Below are 19,802 nucleotides of genomic sequence, written 5' to 3' on the forward strand. Positions count from 1 at the left end.
ATATATATATATATGCCTTTGAAATACATCATGAAATAAATATATTAGGCAAGAAATACATAAATAATTAAATACATGTAAAAATGAATGTACAAATGAATCAGTTAAATAGATATATTAAAAGCTTTTACTTTTAATTATTTCAAGGTCCTCTTATTTCCTACTGCCACATTTATTTATTTCCAGTTCTTATATGCAAATGAGGGGGCGTGGCAGCTCGCGGGGCTCTCTACCCAGCACACAGTCACCTACATACAGGGGTATAACTGGCTCAGTTACCCCAGAATAGGTGACTGTGCGCAGGGTACAGAGCACCACGAGCTGCCACGCCCACTGGTTCACTCTAACTTCGCCTTTTTTTATCCATGGCACTGTTCTGAATGAGAGAGAAAGCCACGCCCCCTCATTTGCATATAAGAACTGGAAATAAATAGAGGGAAATAAATAAATGTGGCATAAGGAAATAAAAGCCCATAAATAAATAAACGTGGACTTATGAAATAAAAATACCATTAAATAGTTCAAGGTATTTATTTAACTAATTTATTCCTTTTTATATGACTATTTACATTTATTTAAGTAGGTATTTATTGCCTCATTTATTTATTTCATGATGCATTCTAAAGGCATATTTATTCACTGATTCATATATTTATATATTTCTTTGTGTCTTTGTGTTTATTCATTTATTCATGTATTTATTCATGTATTTAATATTGAATAAAATGGCATTCCATAATCAACAAGCAGTAAAAGATGCCAGGTATTTCTATTTCTTAATTTTGGCAAATTACCTTCAGTGATATTTTTCAAATGTTAGAATGAAATGGAATGGGTATGGAACTACCCTTGTGTTGTCTTCCCGTCAAAATTGAAAACAAATACTTTTGTTGACACTTTTTATCGATGTTTTTAACTTTTTCTTAAGTTTTTGTCCCTTTGTTCATTGCTTTCAACACTACATATCACTAACTCATTAACTAGTTTTGCAGTTATTTTTGGAATTTATGGTCAATAAACCTCATTTAAAGGAAATTATACCAAATTTTTGAGTTAGAAACGCAGAAATTAGGAATTATTTAGACTAAAATTAAAGGAATGTACTGTATGTTGATGGATAATCAGAGACTGGAATATTTCAACTTTTACTTAACACTATTTCAAAACCACTTCAGTGTTTTTTTCAAATGCTATACAATTGAATAAGAGACCCCAAAATTAATGAAAGTAGAGATTTGTACTTGTAAAGGAGCATTTTGTGGAATCAATCACGTTATTTTGGGTAATTACAATTGAGTAGTTGAAAAGAACATTGCTATGAAAACGGGTCAATTTGACCCGAGGAAAACATGAGGGTTAAGATGTTTCATTTCCGGGATTGTTCAGGGGTCGCCGGAAATACCGCCTTTTGTCCCTCGATTTAGACCGGATGTCCGGATGTTACCTTTGTCTTCCTTTGTGCTGGCATTTTAAACTCCGGTGGATTTCTGGGGACTATGGTTACCTGCTCCTCAGATCTCTGCAGGGTAAATCCAGACAGCTAGCTAGACTATCTATCCAATCTGAGACGACTAAAACAACTTCCTTCCCGAGGCTATTTTGCAGAGGCCCCATTGCTCCGTCTGCAGCTTCGCACCGCCCAAGAGGATTCTGATTGGTTTAAAGAAATGCCAATAAACCAGATCAGGTTTTTCGACTATCAGGGAATGCTTTGTGGACTAGCCAGACCTTCCTCCGCAGCGTTGTGGAGAAAGGTCCAGCAATGCAGGACTAAGCTCATAGAAATATTATAAAACTTTGTTGTTTTTTAAAGAAAGTTAAACATAAATAGGAGAACTTGATAGGAAAGCAACTCAGATGGAGTATATTGCCCCCAAACAATGTGAAAAGCAGCAGAAGAGTGTCCGGGTTAGATTGCGTAACATGCTTTTTGTATTGACACCACATACTGTATTCTCTGTGATGAAGGGATTCAGTCTGATGTACTGATGAGTCATTTCATAAGGCGGCTCAGATCCGTGTGCCAGCACAACCAGTCGTACCCCGGCTGCTATGTTTACAGCCCGTGTGTCCTTGTCAGGGTGATGGACAGCAGCCTCCAGCTCTGCTAATGAGATTCTGGAGTCCGTCACACAGCTTCAGTGTGACGTCACTAAAGCAAAGAGCAGTAGTTTTTTAAATCCGCTAAGCTGGGCTGTGAGTGCTGAGCCGTGTGTTGTCTCCTGTGAAGCCGCCTGAAAGATCCCTCGTCTGTTTCACAAAGGTTTGGCTTGCCAACAGTCTGTACAGATTACTGCTTTTTTGTCCCAATAAAACACCTTGATGACAAAATCAATGCAGTCATGCCAAATTACCGGAGCTTACAGACAGGGTGCAAAAGCTTTAATTGGCCGCTCATTCCCAGTTTGGGCTGTTTTTTTCCTTTAGAAATCTGTCCATCTCTTTTGCTTTTCTGCTGGCAAGCATGTGGGTTTTTTAGATCTCAGTGAGGCGTATTTTTGGATGGCTGAAGAATGCTTGAAGGGGAACCTCTTATCCCTCCCAGCAGTGATGGCTGTGAAGCATGAGCATCACCTGATCTGATAAGACATGGCAACCTGTCTGTGGCTCATCTCGTTTTGTTGAATCCCCAAAAAAACATTCAATTCAAAGGCAGAGCACTAATGGAGTTGCAGGAGCATACGGGCCCTATTTTAACGATCTAGGCGCTCGGCGTGAAGCGCCTGGCACACTTTTGCCATTTTAATGGCGGACAAAAGGGTCCGTCCGCCAGGCACATGGTTTCAAAGGGCTGCTCTTAGCGTCTTAATTAATCATAGGTGTTTTTTTGGGCGCGACATGCAATAAACTAATCAGAGTGTCATCTCCCGTTCTTTTTCAAAGCCAGGCGTTTTGTGCCTTGGTGCATTGCTATTATGATGGTTCGCTAAAGCAGGAAGGCAAAGAGGAGAGGAAGAAGAGAGGAAGAAACTCATTTGGTTGTGTGTGAAGTGAAAGCGCGCAAGCAAATTATATCATAATACTATTTCACATTGTGTTGTGCTTCTTCTTTTGCATGTTTGTGTGCTGCTGCACGTCCCTGTGTGTGTAACAAGCATAGGAAAGCGAGAGGACAGTTAGGTAATAATACATTAAAAGATTCAGGCATTTCAATAATCTTTCTGCCTTCAAATGGCTGGATTTATGGATTTCCAGCAGTGCAGCGTAGTTGGACCCCACTGTGAACCGCTCCTCCAGCCAATGTTCACCACCCTAATGGCTGCTTCATTTATCCAGCCAGACAGTGAGCACCACCAACACTGTGAATGTATCGACTGTTCATTACTCACAGTTTGATGATAGTCACAGCCTTTGATCTATCTTCTTCATGTATATAAGAAGAAAGAATATAAGAAAAAAGGCATCATGTGCTAATTTCAGTTCAAAGTACTCCAATTTTTTACTTATAATGGCTTCAGTGGCAAAGAGAATCAAGGCAACAGTTATACAGGTATGCTGCTATCTCTGCTGCTTTTTTCATTCACTCCTTCCACATTGATCGATGACTGAAACTCAAAACTTTATACAGATGCAAATGAATAAAAAAAGGTTTTAGGCATTTGCTAGTTTCATGTGTGTATGGGCTCAGCTTTTGGAACAATTAAAAGTAGAACTGGTATATAGGGGGATGCTTCCCAGTGGAGTTTTTTTTAAATTTCCCTTGTGTTGTCCTCCCAAGTCAAAAACGGACAAAGATTTTTCATTTTTGTCCCTTCTTCAGACTTTCTTTTTTAGTTTTCACTAACACCACCTTACTACCACTAGTTTTAAAGTGCTTTTTGGAATTCATGGTCAATAACCCTCATTTATATAGAATTATACCCAATATTCAAGCGAAAATTCTGAATTATTTTGATTAATTTTAACTAAGATTAGAGGAACGTACAGATGAGTTTTATCAGGAATGAAAGTGATTAATTGAATTTACATAGAGCGTTGTAAGGAATTCAATCCATGTTTTGGTAAGTTGGTTAAAAAAGAAACCCATATTTCAGATATAGACATTGATATATTTGACCCGAGGACAAAAGCAGGGATAAATTAACTAGGAGAAGACCCAGGGGCAAAATGTGGCTGGAAAGAAGGACAACTTGGCAACTGGAGAAGGACAGCTACCTTAACGCCAAACATACATGACCTGTTGTCTCTACGTTGTTGCTCCTGCATGTCAAAAGGTATTTGCATAAAGTTGATTATTTCTCAGCTTTTGCAGGTTGCACTGCGCCACTTTTAAATCTTTGTTACTGCACAGATACAATCATAAAGTGCATCTGGTGGCGTTTTTAACGTGTTAGTCTATAGGTGGGATCTGTTAGTCAGCTGTCACTGAGTCTGTTTACTTTTATATTCCAATATTGTTCAGAATATGGCAATATTTTGAAATTTGATTCGGCAATATGGTGGTAGTATTGAGGTTTTCCAGAGGCATTATTTGGACTTGTATACAGAACATTACAAATGTTAGCCAGTTCACGGATTATGGTAGGGTTCCACACAGCGAATCACCTCGCGAATTTTGGCCATTGAATTACGCCTTGGGGGCGTGGTCGCAAAAACAACAAAGCAAAGCCCGCAAAAAAAGGAGATGACTAATTTTGAGCGTTGACATCTACAGTGGTGTCTTTGCCCTGTTTATGTTCGTGTGACATATAGTATAATTATTGAAGTGTCAATGTTTGCCATCATAACATGTAATCAAAAAAATACACAAGTAGCCTAGCTTGCTGCCTGGCTAGGCTACGATGAAATCTAATGTCCGAACATGCTAGCGATTAGCCTGTCGGTTAGCTGAAACATTTGAACTAACATATACAGTGGTCTATTCACTGGTTCCCTGACTAAGTTTGTTTGTCAAATAAATCACAATTTGTGTTGATAAAAGTTTAAATGTTAGTATAGAAACATTTTAATCACATACAAATGTTCACGATTCAGCGCTAATAACCTCCGCCATCTTGGTCAGACTTTTTTTGTAATTTCCGCCTCCAAACACATACACACGGACCTTATTTGTTCTCCAGTGATCCTCATTTGAATACATTTTGTCAACTTTGTGTCGCTCCCCTCTGCCAGTCATTCTCAACTCGCCCAATCAGGGTGAATTTTGTTTCCATTCAATCTCAATGAGAGCAAACCAAAATTTCATTGTGTGGAAACATACTGTTACGATCAGCTCTGTGCGTTGCAACGGTGGTTGTACACAAACCAACCGGCCAACAATTCAGGTAAATCTTGCTGCGGTACAGATACCTGCTCAAATAAAAAGAAACACAGCCTATTTCAAACATTATGAGAAGACTTTTTGGATATGCACAAGCATTGCCACGCCGACCTTTTCAAGAAGGTGGTTGAAGGACTGATAGAAGGAGGCTACGTTCACATGGTCAAACAAGTTCTCCACCATAATTGGGAATAAAAGTATAATATTTACTTTCACTAGCCATGAGAACAACTTGGTCAGAATATTGTCTTTTTCAGAATAAGGGCATAAAATGGTATATTAAGGGCATGTAAACCTAGTCACCGTAACCCATACTCAGAAAGGTGGCAGAAAATAGATGGATTCATGGATATATAATATTATATCTGCTAATAGAAAGCAGTTTTGTAATGAGACTGTTGTGTCGGAACAGTATACGCTCTGATTAATATATACTGTATGGTTGTCCCAGTTGTGCCAACTTTTGAATTTTTCACATCTCAACCGATTGAAATTTTGATCAAAAACTTCAGCAGGCAAATTCAAGTATTTATAAATGCTGTAATATATATTATATAAATAGATGAAAAGACAAGTCACTGATCATGGTCAATGATAAATATGTATGCCTGAATAGCATACTTGCCAACCTCTACACATTATAGCCTATGTTGAATAACTCATTGAACTCTGTTTGGTGGTTCATAATAATTTTCTAATATATGTAATTGTAGTGACATCAACAATAACTTTATTCTACTGAATGGTACTGATTTTTTTCAACTGGTCTCTGAGTGGAGAGATAATGTCACTGTCAAGCCCCACTCATGGGACTTGACCGCTGGTTGTATTTTGTACATCCAGCCTGTTGTAAAATAACCACAGATACTGTGCTTATGTGCACATAAAACATGTCTTATGATAAATTATTCTAAACAGTTTCTTCTGCACATCTACAGGCGTGTTTGAGTCTGGCACATAAAAACCTTTCACACAGCTTCACAAAAAGGACAGTTCTTTATGAAGTGTCTATGAATGCGTGACCATTGGCAGCCCTGTATAGTCGCTTTGTCCAATTTAAACAAGGCTCTCATTTCAGAACTTAAAGGTCCCATGGCATGATCATTTCACTTTATGAGTTTTTTTGAAATTAATATGCATTACACGATCCTGCCTATGGTTCCCCAGTGGCTAGAAATGGTGATAAGTGTATAAAATAAATAAAAAACCCAGATCTGAGTTTTTTGTTTTTAGGTTAACCCCCCTTTCTGCCCGCCCAGAGAATTTGGTCCGCCCATTAGAGAGAGACATCATGGCTCTCAAATGAGCAAAGTGGCAGTTGGTCAAGACCCCACCCCCACCCTCCACCTTGCCACCCCTCCCCCCTCTTCTTCCTCCATAGCTACAGACTCAGAAATGGCACAAACTAAGGAAAGCTCATTGTGGGACTGGGTCTAGTGGCTGTAACTCTGCACCAAGGCTGAATTTTGAGAAAGAAACTTCAGATATGGTGTTAGAGGATTACTAAGGTCTATATAAAAGAGACTTCAGGTACAGGATTAGGGGACCACTAAGGTCTATATAAAAGAGACTTCAGATTCAGGATTAGGGGACCACTAGGGCCTATATAAAAGAGACTTCAGATACAGTATTAGGGGACCACTAAGGTCTATATAAAAGAGACTTCAGATACAGTATTAGGGGACCACTATGGTCTATATAAAAGAGACTTCAGATACAGCATTAGGGGACCACTATGGTCTATATAAAAGAGACTTCAGAAACAGTATTACGGGAACAATAAGGTCTATATAAAATAGACTTTAGATATGGAATTAGGGGACCACTAAGGTCTATATGAAAGATTCCAAAAAACACCATGTCATTGGGCCTTTAAGAAAAACTTTACTTAAGTGTATTTAGTGTGTGCCGTAAGTTAATTTGAATATCCTGACATCACAATACCATCAGTCACATACTGCACCTTATGTGCAGTGTTTAGACCAGGTACTTTTGCTTGAATGTCAGGTAGGGATGTAACGATTACCGGAGTAATGGTAAACCATGATAAAAATGGTTACCGTTTTCATTTAAAATATTATTATCATGGTGTGGAGACCATGTGGTAAAACAATCTCATCTTCATCCAAGTCTCCTGAAGTTGCTGCACAGGCAGGCTTAAGATGACAGCCCTTATGATGTTTATCAGCCTTCTGGGCATATTTTGGTTATTATAAGAATGGCCAAGGACAGTTGATTAAGCTTTTCTGTCTGAAGAACGTGCAGGAAAAAAGTTGCTGCTAAACACACTTTTCGGTCAATTTTTGGTGAGGTTACATTTTCATACTGTTACAGCCCTAATGTCAGGCCGTGTGCTATGAAATGAAACCGACAGCTCCCCATGAAAGGAGATTGTCTTTGATCCTGGAAGACTTTTGGATCCTTTGGCTTGTCTATGTCTTCTTGAGCTAAATGTTTGTCTGAGTGCTGCTGTTAAATTATTAGCTCAGCCAGTGACACTTGCCAAAACAACTGAGCATCACAAAGACAGTTCAGTAGATGGCTGCAATAAACACAGCTGGTCCCTTTAGGCTTTACATGAAAAATGTATCCCAGAGAAAAACAACAAATCCCACAGAGTATTATGAGGTTACACTGCCACATGTTACATGCTATTATACTGTACACATGTTACATGGAGTTTGTTAATATGAATGAACAATCAGCTTGATAAGCTGCTCCCTAACATGCTTCCCCAAGCCCCTGTTCTTTGTGTTTCATTGGTGTTTTTGATGATAAAAGCATTCGTAGAGCAATAATTGATTACTTTGGAGTGAAATAACACCAGACAGGATGACATTTAGAATGATAATGGCTTGGTTCCCTCTGCAGCCTCAAAGGACCACAGGCTGCCCCGTGTTCTGCAGGAGGGTGTAGTGAGTTGGCTGCAAGTAGCACAAACTGAAATACATATTGACGTACATTGCAACATCAGAGTAGCAAGGTTTCATAAAACTATTTTGTTGGCAGTTGGTGAAGGGCAACGACATTTTACTAGGTTTAGTCTATATAGTCCTAGTCTGTAGGTGATATAGACATTTCCAAGATTTTTCAAGGCAGTAAATTAGTCAGCATGGTAGTCACAGATGTTTGTGTCTTTCTATAGACCATTTCCCCCCCTATAAAATCATTTTTTCTACTTACTGCTGCGCCATATTTAGATATTTATCGTTGATTTTTGAGGCTCTGGGTCGGGACGTACATTTGACGTGCAGCACAAGAACGGGACATGAACCCTGGTCTCCTGGGTGAAGTCCTGTGTTGTTTGACCCATCCCACCCCAACCTACCTCTCTATGTGGATTTCAGGTCTTTCATACTACTCACTACCATTGTTGCTCTTAACACTACGTCATCTTACAGCTCTGCTTACAGCTTCTTCAACCAGAGAGTCTCCATCCAGAGCAACAGGGAAGTTGATAAGCGGTATAGCAGTGAGGACAGCCATCACGAGTTCAGAAGAATCCATCCTCATAATGTACAAGTTCACTGACATAGCCGGTGATACATCAAGACGTAGAGCCCAGTGATTCATCCATAACTGTATGAAAGAATGATGGTTACTCAACACTGGGGCCACTTTTAGTCTCCCTGCTGCTTTTTATAATTAATCTCTTTTTGATTTAGAGCATGAACTGCACCACGGCCAGGGAATGGAGCCCATTTTCACCTCACCGTTAACGGCTTACATTGTTTATGATAACAGCTTTTATTTATTTCTTCTAAGAAGCTGAGAAAGCGAAAGACCATTGTCTTTTCTGGCTAGTCAGCAAGGTCAGGAAGCAGAATACAAATGCCCTGTACCTCTGAATCACTGCTGTTGAAGCAGCCACTCGTGTTGGGAATGGAACACGCTGACTAATGTCCTTTGGCATTCATCAGTAAAGCAAACACATTTAACAGTAAGGGTTCCTTTAAATTTAGTACTGATTGTTATTTAAAGCACCCATTTTATGCTCATTCATAATTGTATTTTGAGGTTGTACCAGAATAGGTTTCTTTTTCAAAAAACACCATCTTTTTGTTGTACCGCACATATTATGCCACATATTATGTTTCTTATACTACCAATTTCTGCTGCTCCTCTATTTGAAACAGTCCGTCTGAGCTCTTGGCCTGCCTTCCTTGAAAGCCCAGTCTGCTCTGATTGGTCTGCTGGCCCACTCTGTTGTGATTTGTAAACCAAATTTAAACATGGGTTGGCTTTTTCAATCAGTGACCTCACTAATTGAGGAAACGGTAATGTGCGAGGCGTTTTCAGACAGTTGAGATAAAGTGCTGTCTATGGTGGAGAAAGCTCCATTTCCACATTTTTTGCTTTATTCATTTATTACATACACAACAAACTATATAACACTGTAAAATATAGAATACATTTAAAAAAAAAATGATAGGGGTTCTTTAATGTCCACTAACAGACTCCCCATGGTGCCACAGATCCAGGAGGATTAATTGAGTGACATTTAAGTTTGAAGAACTTTACATTATTACAATTATTTTGCTGGTTGCTTGATATGACAATTACAGCTGGAGTGCTACTTATCTCTGTGCTCTGGGGATTTACAAGAGGCATGATCTTAATAACCATTTCTGACAATGGCCACTATTTTGTTGCAAATCAAGCACATTGGTCTCATACTCTCATCCTTAAATACACTAATATTACGGGTGCTGCTTTTATATTTTATTGTTTGTGAGTATATGTGTATTTGGTTAGTTTCCATCAATGATTCTTATTCTTAAGATAAGTTTAGAGTACACAACTTTTAAAGTAGTCGGATCGCTGTACTGTTCAGACTACACTGTACTACTTCTGTCTTGTTGTAGGGTGTCTTGCATTTGTATGGTTTTCACAGGTTCACAAGAAATTTGTCCTGAAAAACACACGGACGTAATACCATGCGCAAGAGAGTGTTTTTTTTGGTTTTCCGATAAATGAACAAACAACAAACCAGGGCTGCAAATTGCAGGTGAGCTGATTTGCAGTGATAAAACACAGAAATGGATGAAAAGTATTATTTTTGGCATACATGTTCACAGAATAGTTTTCCCAAATCTTTACTTTTTAAAGACTGTTTTCTCAAGGTGCATCATCAACTTTGGATTGTGTTGCACATGCAACGCATATAAGCCCTTTTCTCACATGAACTCCTGACAATGTCTGGACCTGATTGGTCGGACCATTTAGCACACAATAGGACATTTTCCTTTAACAGGCATGTTCTCACTCCCTGGAAATACTCAATTTTAGGCAAGGGTTGGTGCCTGGGTAGAGCATGCAGGTGGAAGGACATGACATTGGTTACACATTGGTCACGTAGCCGTATTTTGTGACTTGGTCATAAACAATCAAGTCTTTTGTTCTTCGTTGAATTTGTCTGACGATTTCGGTGTCGACCCTTCCCGAAAGAAGGCCCAGAACCTTGCCGTTTCTCCATTTAGACATTTTTATTGGCGTCATGTAAATAAGCCTTCTCTTTCAGCCACGGCTGTTTATTGTCTTCCAGTTTTGCAGGTGCCACATGATGGAAACATCATCAACTTGACTCGTAGTGGCTGTGAGCTGGCAGCTAGAAGGCCTTTGGTTGGGAGGGGGAATTCTGAGTGGCTGTGTCTGTAATGCAGCATGACTTTCCATTAAGCAGATTCAGCTAAATATAACTAATCAAAAAGGCTCCATTGCAACATTATCAAGCATGATGGGAGGCATACTGCTAATAGTTTCACCAATAAATACAAGAATCTAAGTGTTTTGGTTTTGCACTTTCAATAAATTTTTAAGAGAACTAAGGCTCGAAACGTCCTCTCAGCATGGTTCTTTTATCCCTGAAACATTGATTTCTGTTGAAAACATGTGGACACGCAAGCCAAAAACAAATATTACAAATTGTGTCAAATGTTTAGCCTGTAAAGGAAGGGTTTTAAAGACTATTTTTTTTTTTGGGCCATCCCAGTTCACCCTCAAATCATTCCTGGAGAAGCCAAGGGGCTCCAACGTGAAGGCTGACTTTACAGCAGAACAAACTCTCCTTCATCCCCCTCTGTATGCTTCCTTCTTCATCTCTGTTTGTCTCATTCTGCTCTAAACACAACCTCAGGGATGAGCTCTGACATCTAAAGAATAAATGAGAAACTGAAAATTTGATTTTCTGCTGCCCCAGAATACTGACTATGAATAGATCCCAGTGACAAGACAAGACAAAGCAAATAACAGTGCAGCAGTAATTAATGTGCCATACTCATGTACAAATTTGATATTCTTGTACTTTGAGTCTTTTCTTTTCATGCCACTTTCTACTCTGCTACAGACAGAAATACTACACTTTGTACTCCACTACATTCATCAGACTGCTTTAGTTACTAGTTACTTTACACACTTCACACTACACACACAAAACCCATGTAGTTTGTGAGTAGAATGTTTTATTAGAAATTAAACTGAAAAGGTAAGATGATCAAACACTTAGTTGATTGATAAAACTGTACTAAATACCATTACCTTTAACACTTTAAGTACATTTTCCTGACGATAAACACTTTAACTTAAGTAATGATTTCAATGCAGGACATGTACTTGTAACACTATTTTAAAGTATGATATTACAAACATAGTACTTTTACTCAGGATCTTGATACTTCTTCCACTACTGGTTTTATTTTTTACTCATTAGATTAATGCTACATTGAAAACAATGCTGTTTTACTAGGTTAGTCTTAGGCAGGGTCCTCATGTAAGATCCTAGCGGCCTGAGGGTAGAAGCCCCCCCAGCCTGAGCCCCTCAGTGCTAGCCTGGTGCATCCGGTACGTTCTTCCCCAACCTTAAAACAGAGAAAAATAAACATTATCCTTGTTGTTGGGATCATTAATGATTCTCCTAGCCTTATTCTTGCCCCTCATTTAGGGACGTTGGGACCTAGGGGCCTTGTTTGTTGCTGTTTGCATACCAGGCAGTGATGTCCCCCGTCAGGACTCTTTTGATCATGCAGGAGTAGTAAAGATTGTGGACTTGAACCAGAAGACAGGTTTAATATCATTGTAAACACCAGCAATAGTTGGTCAACACACGGTTACCCTCTGGTCCTGCAGCTTTCTTGGGGTTTGCCACATGCTGAAGCCCTCCTGGCGTCATGCTCCAGAAGAGAGATTGTCTTCATTAGCTTGTTTTTTGCTTGTTGACTACTGATGGCCTCATAGTGGGCATCTGAGTTGTGTAGTTCACTTGCTGTAGACACGTCATCCCAAGCATTAGAAGCAGTGGACAGCCAATGGAGCAACACGTGGTTTAGTGTCATGTTCAAGGACACTTTGACATGTGGCTCGAGGGATCAAACTGCCAATCTTGAGGGCCGACTCACTCTACTTAGCATAGTGAATTAGCATGCTGAACAACTGCAGTGAATGTTGCCTATAGAGGAGAGACAGAGCTGCCAGGGCGGGGGTTGCTTCAGATCCCGTGTCGAATCTGGCCCCGGCCTGCATTTCAGGTTCACAATACATATTGGCCCACCTAGTTTTTGTCCCTTTTCTCCCAAGTTTATGTTGAGGGCCGACTAACTCTACCTCTGTGCCACATACATCCTAACTTGTCTTAGCTTGAGTGGGTGGGCATGTAATCTATCATAGTTCATAATCCTTGCTTTGTGCTTCTGGGATTGGCTGATTTTGAATTGTCCACGTTTCCAGACTGCAGTACCATTTTGTAGTCTGCCATGTGTGCGTTTTTTCAGATTTCTGGTAATCCATGGTTTCCGGTTGTGGAATGATTTAACTTTTTTCGGGGTTCAGATGCCTCTGTTTTACAAATTAAATCTAACACAAACCCAGTGAATCATTTGACGTTGGCGTTGATGGTGGTGTCCTGGAACGTGCCCTAGAGTAGGGTATACAGGGTGTACAGGGGCGTTGCATATGAAGTGGTTCGGGATATTTCTGTGAATAATTATGGGGTACAATTTAGTTTTGATGAATTCTACAAGCAGCAATACCAGAGGCCAACGAATCCGTCCGTTCCAAACAGGCACAGCTTGACTTAGCACTGCACTTGTGTGGTTGATGGAGGAAAGTGAATGTGTGATTGAGTGCATGGTCCATGCTCCCAGTTTGAGAAAGCTGGGTTCATGGTACAGGTCAGTCAGCAGTCTGGGCTCCAGATCTTCATGATGTGCTAGGTCACGCCATAGATATATAGACTTGGACCGGACTTGTCTCAACAGGTGACACTACGCAGAAGAGCTCTTACTATACAAACACACCTTCAGATTGTACCTCCATTACAACATGCAACATCTAAAGCAGGGGTGTCAAACTCAATTTAATTAAGGGCCAGCCTGGAAAATGAGAATCACATCAAGGGCCATATATGTATAGTTTTTTGACATGCTTTTATTTAATTGAAAAATTAATATTGTTACTATTATCGAATGTCTCATACAGCAATCACACACACAGTTTGGGCCTCATAAAGCCCCCAAAAAGTTGGCAAAAAATGATTAAGCCATCAAAATAAATTTTAAAAAATGTAGCAACAGCATTGTCTAAAAAAGGGACAAAAACACTAGAAAAGGTATTGAAAATGTTGAAAAAAGCACCATAATCTCGTGAAAAATGGGACAAAAAGTAGGCGGGCCAATATGTATTGTGAGCCTGAAATTCAAGCCGGGGCCAGATTTGACAAGTGATCTGAAGCAACCCCCCGCCTTTGCAGCTCGGCCTCTAGATAGACCCCAATATTCACTGCAGTCGTCCAGCGTGCTAATTCATTATGCTAAGTTACATCCTAGACAGAAAGTTCACTGTTTTTCTGACTCCTGTCCCCTGTCTGTCCTTTTCATCAGTGGACTGATGAGGATTCAACGAACTACGTGAGTAGCCACAGTGTTGAGTGGACAGGGGGTTATGGGGAGTGTGTTTTCTGTTGGAACATCTTCCGATCTCTGCGTGGGTACTAACAGGATTATCTCTCCATCCAGTGTGGGCGTGCATCTACTATCCAAACAAGTCATTTATATATCTACAGTTTTATAGTCCTCCTGGCCCTATTTCCACCTGGTATTAGCATTTACTCATTATCTGGATACAGAATCTGGATAATGACATCTGATCATGGATCATTGCATTTACACTTGGTAAATGATATCTTGATACATGAGCAAATCTCAGTGGAAAAGGCAGATATATGGGGGTTACACTTGCTATAGAAGTGTGTACTGTAGTTGTCTAGTGGCCTTCTCCCTTGGCTTTACTATGTCATGCCTCATGCTCACATCCCCAAGACAGTTTCTAACAGGTGGGATACTGTCACCTCATTCCAGCTTAATACCAGAAACTCAAAACCATCAGATTTCAGAGAGCAAACAGCTCATCTGAAGGGAAAAGTCCCTCTTGAACTGCTGACTGTGTCTTCTTTTTCTTTTCTTACTCACTTTGCTGTGGGTCGTGTTTGCTTCTAACATGAATTTGATGGAGTGTGTGTTTTTGTGTGTTTGTGTGTGGGGCGAGGGGGGTATTTTAATGCCTTGTGTGTGGGTCAGGTGGGGGTGTCATGGGGTCATGCATTGGGCTTTGATATGAACACAGAGTGACATAAGACTTGATGACCCAATGTTCGTTGCTGAAGACCAGGACGACAACTGCGGAAACAGTGTGTGTGTGTGTGTGTGTGTGTGTGTGTGTGTGTGTGTGTGTAAACAGCCTTTCAGGTACTGACCAGTTGCAGCTGTGAACGCTGTTTTGGTTTTATTCTTGAATGGAAGTTGGGGTTGTGGTTGTACTGTCTGATTGCCCAGGGATAAATATTTGCGTATCTGCCATGGTATTACAGAACACACACGTTCAGCGATGTATTTCAGACTCTACAATAGTAATTGTCAAACAAGTGTTCAGCATCTAGTTCAGTGTCTCCTGCTGTCTCCACTCTCCACTTACCTTGAATCACCTGGAATCTCTCTACCTACCATCCAATAAATGCTGAGACTGCTTATTGATTCTACTTGAGTCCAGCTCCTGTTGGTTTATTTTGCAATAAAAACTCCACAGAGACTAGCAGTGCATACAGCTTTTGTTTACAAGCTTACATCTTCTGTGCTGAGCATGAAAATTACAGTATCCTTCCAATATATTCCGTTTCTGCAATGCTGACCTGTTCAACTGCGAATTCCATAATGCCCCAACGGCAATGTTGTCTATATAGCAACCTTCATTACATGTATACCCAAAATGCTTTACATTAAAAAACGCACAGACATTAGAACAACGCATTAACAATATAAATAAGAGTATAAGCATCAACATAAAAGAGGCAATCTACAAAAACAAACAATTGTGACCATAGAAGTACACACGTGCTATAATTAATCAAATGCCTCAAAAAGCCATCTCAATGTAACATCTTACAGTTCCAGACCTAATTAGTGGTTAGTGCTTATCTATGGTGCAAAGTTATTAATGTAAATGTGCTGTATTTTATGTAGCGCTTTTCTAGTCTTAACAACTACTCAAAGCGCTTTTACATCATACAGGAACAATTTACCATTCTCACACATTCATACACTGTGGCTGAGGCTGCCGTATAAGGTGCCACCTGCTCATCAGATACACACTCACACACATTCACACTCCGATGGCGCAGCATCAGGGGCAACTCGGGGCTCAGTGTCTTGCCCAAGGACACTTCAACATGAGACTTTAGGGCCAGGAATTGAACCACCAACCTTCCAATTGACAGGCAACCGCTCTACCACTGAGCAAGAAAAACAGACAAAAACAAAATGATCTGGCTCACAGTGTCATGTCACAGTGGGACACTCAAGGGAACTCTACATCGCCCAAGACAAGGGCGGCAGGATGGATGGATGTAGGTGGGCTAGCACTATAGTGCTAGCAAGCTTCTCCACTGGCTCTGATTACTGGGAATCCAAATCAAAAGCCAGTTGTCAGCCAAGTTGAAGTGCTAAGCCTGTTCAATCCACAAAACATCCACGGATCCATTTCTGTCCTCAGAACCAGCTGACGATTTGTCTTTGCCAGGTTGATTGACAGCAAAATTTTACCGGATAAGCTCTATTAGAAGGATACAAAAAGAAAAAAGCATTGTTTTTTTTCTCTCTTCCATTGGCCTGAGACACAACATGTGCGTTGGTACATTTGTCGGCTTGGCCTGCCTAATTAAGATCCACAATGTAGGCCGAAACATTTTAATGAGAAGGCCTATTCATACCAGGTTTAAATGCATAGCCCCACTGATCAGATCTCATTATCCAGATACAGATTGCATGGTATTAGCAAGTGGAGACGGGGTCATTAAATCCAACACCATCCATCTTTATATGCTTATCCGGGGGGCCTGTGTCGCGGGGGCAGCAGCTCCAGCAGGGGACCCCAAACTTCCCTTTCCCGAGCCACTTCAACCAGCTCTTACTGGGTGATCCTGAGGCGTTCCAAGGCCAGGTTGGAGATATAATCCCTCCACCTGGTCCTGGGTCTTCCCCGAGGCCTTCCCCTAGCTGGACGTGCCTGGAACACCTCCCTAGGGAGGCGACCAGGAGGAATCCTTACCAGATGCCTGAACCACCTCAACTGGCTCCTTTCAACGCAGAGGAGCAGCGTCTTCACTCTGAGCTCCTATCGTATGACTGAGCTTCTCACCCTATCTCTAAGAAAGATGCCTGCCACCCTCCTGAGGAAACCTATTTTGACCGCTTGTACCCTGGATCTCGTTCTTTTGGTCATGACCCAGCCTTCACGACCATAGGTGAGGGTAGGAACAAAAACTGCCCGGTAGATCAAGAGCTTTGCCTTCTGGCTCAGCTCAGGAGCTTCTAGCTTCATTATATATCAGAGAAATAGGATGGTGTACATTTGAAGCAGCTGGTGTCCACACTTCTAATATCACCCAACAGCATATGTGGGAAATCACGAAAACAGCCATCAAAAGCCTTTTAAGTCAGTCGGACATACTGTGGCATGCTTCTTGTTGTATTTGATATGTCAGTTTGAGCAGAGGAGAAAACTCCATCAGCGTGTCAACGATGTCTCCACGATAGCACCACAACTGCACAAGATGCAGTCACAAAACTCTGCAGTTGTGTCTTTTGGATCAAACTAAATGCCAAGTTGGAAGATGGGTGTGACCCGAGCAAGATTGTTTCCTCCACAGCATTAAAAAATGATATTCAAAAATTTAACAGCAACATCTCTTTTAAGACACAATGCCCCTGTTCATTTTGATAATCCAGAATACATTGTTAAGGAACCACATCCGCGAATGAGTGTATTCCAATGAAAACTACTGAAACCAAAACTGTCTGTTTGGCTAAATACCTTTAGAGAGTTTGGACTAGGGTGGGACCAGGGGGAAAATACACATTTTAAATGTTTTCCTTTGTATTTTGTTCATAAAGCGACATGGAGCTTCATGAATCATTTATTTATTTTCTGAGCTCATTAGATGACGCTCCTGGTTTAAAGAAAAATGCCCAAGGAATGTCAAATCAGTGTACTTTTAGCCTTTTGTTGAGCAGGAAGTGCCATCTAGTGGGTTCAGAGAATAAAGGAAATGGTTCATGAAGCTTCATGAGGCTCCATTTGGCAATCAGGATATTTCTGTTGAATCATCCCTTCAAGTCACAGCCAGTGTTAAATGTGTTAGAAAACACTTTTTTGCCAGTAACTACTCAAAACTCTGAAAGGCTAATTACGTCTTTCAATCCACAAGCTGGATTCCACTGCCCGATTTTGTTGACCTGCAATATTTGTTGATTTGGTACCATGAGCAACTAAGTGTTGTGGCTTTGGTTTTGAAGCCTGAAGGGGATCATGATCAGCCTAATAATTTTTGTGCACTGTATGATCAAGGACCTCTCATGGTTGCGGTGTTTCACAAATTTCGGGAAACCTACTTTATTGAATGTTTTATCCCGGCATTGACTGCAACATATCCAAAGCCATTCAGTGTACGTTAATTCCTGCTGGCAGCTCATTGACGTGTGCAGATTGCCCTCAACATTACCATGTTGACCAAAAACTCGCCCAGTGTATCGCCACCATGAGTGATGAGTTTACTGACATTTCAGCAGCTTTCTGGCATTTTTAAATGTATTCAACGACCAACAAAACAAACAAGACCATACATTTAATATATGACATATGAATCAAAAATATGGGGATGATGGGTCCTGTAGTGTTGGGGATGAGCGGCAGACATACGTACAGACAGACAGACAGACAGATAGATAGATAGATAGATAGATAGATAGATAGATAGATAGATAGATAGGCAAGCAGACATGCTGACAGGCAGACACCAACAGAAAGCATGATTCCAGATATAGAGATAATAGCAACACTAATGGAATGAAAGATATCGGCACATTACCAATGGCAGCATTTCAAAGCATATATTTAAAAAGTTACTAAAATGTTACCTATCACAGTAACACAATAGTTGTGGGTGGAAAGTCATTTAGTAACGTTTTAATGAGGTAACTAGTAATTGTAACTAATGATGATGTTTCAGTAACTAGCATTGGGAACGCTGGTCCCAGCATCATGTCCAGTAAGTGGAATCTCTTTTATGCAGTCTCAGTATCACGGCGGCCATTCTGATGTTAGCGAACTAGTTGATCTATGTAGTGGTCTCCTGCAGCTACGAAGTTTTACACAAGCACTTAATTTCTTCCTCACAGCTTTGATATTTCCTTTCATAACGTTACATCATTTAAATAGGTTAACAGCTTGCTAGCAAGTAGCTGATTAGGAATCAGAATGAATGGGAAATAAACAGAGAGATACTCTTTGAAAGAAGGATGGGTAGATTTCAGTCTTCAGAATTTTTCGCCGCCATTGCATAAATTACTTTTATTTGGGAGGGCAAAGGGAGAAACACATGGGAGAGATCTGCACTCTACTGAGATCACGTTTCTAGTTTATAAACAATGTATTTATTTAATTTGTTGGCCTTAAACTTTTTTTATTCTGGGCCAGGCACCCAACTACCACCACCACTCTATCTCAGCAAAGGATTAGTGGATAATGATAATGGATGAATGTCACTGCACATGAGGTACAGTATGTGACTGATGGTATTGTGTTGTCAGGCTATTCAAATTATCTTACGGCACACACTAAATACACTTAGGTAAAGTTTTTCTTAAAGGTCCCATGATATGGTGCTTTTTGGATGCTTTTAGACAGACCTTAATGGTCCCCTAATACTGTATCTGAAGTCTCATTTATATAGACCATAGTGGTCCCCTAATACTGTATCTGAAGTCTCTTTTATATAGACCTTAGTGGTCCCCTAATACGGTATCTAAAGTCTCTTTTATATAGACCTTAGTGGGCCCCTATTACTGTATTTGAAGTCTCTTTCCCAAAATTCAGCCTTGGTGCAGAGTTACATCCACTAGAGCCATTCCCACAACAAGCTGTCCTTAGTATGTGCCATTTCTGAGTTTGTAGCTTTTGAGGAGGCGGGGGGGGGGGGGGGGGGGGGGGGGGGGGGGGG

General features: G+C 40.5%; 1 protein-coding gene across 29 annotated transcripts in view; it reads left to right on the forward strand.

Annotated features, from left to right (window-relative positions):
• ptprfa (protein tyrosine phosphatase receptor type Fa) overlaps window positions 1–19,802 on the forward strand; it is a 362,404-nt gene that overhangs the window by 250,559 nt on the left and 92,043 nt on the right. For 20 of the 29 annotated variants that reach the window (XM_034882227.1, XM_034882230.1, XM_034882238.1 and 17 more), the window contains one exon: window positions 14,134–14,160. The exons of the other annotated variants lie outside the window; for them this stretch is intronic. In XM_034882227.1, coding sequence (XP_034738118.1) covers window positions 14,134–14,160 — 27 coding nt within the window. The remainder of the gene's footprint in view (window positions 1–14,133; window positions 14,161–19,802) is intronic. 29 annotated transcript variants of the gene reach the window in all.

This window comes from Etheostoma cragini, chromosome 9, assembly GCF_013103735.1.
Source record: "Etheostoma cragini isolate CJK2018 chromosome 9, CSU_Ecrag_1.0, whole genome shotgun sequence".
Classification (NCBI taxonomy): Eukaryota; Metazoa; Chordata; class Actinopteri; order Perciformes; family Percidae; genus Etheostoma; species Etheostoma cragini.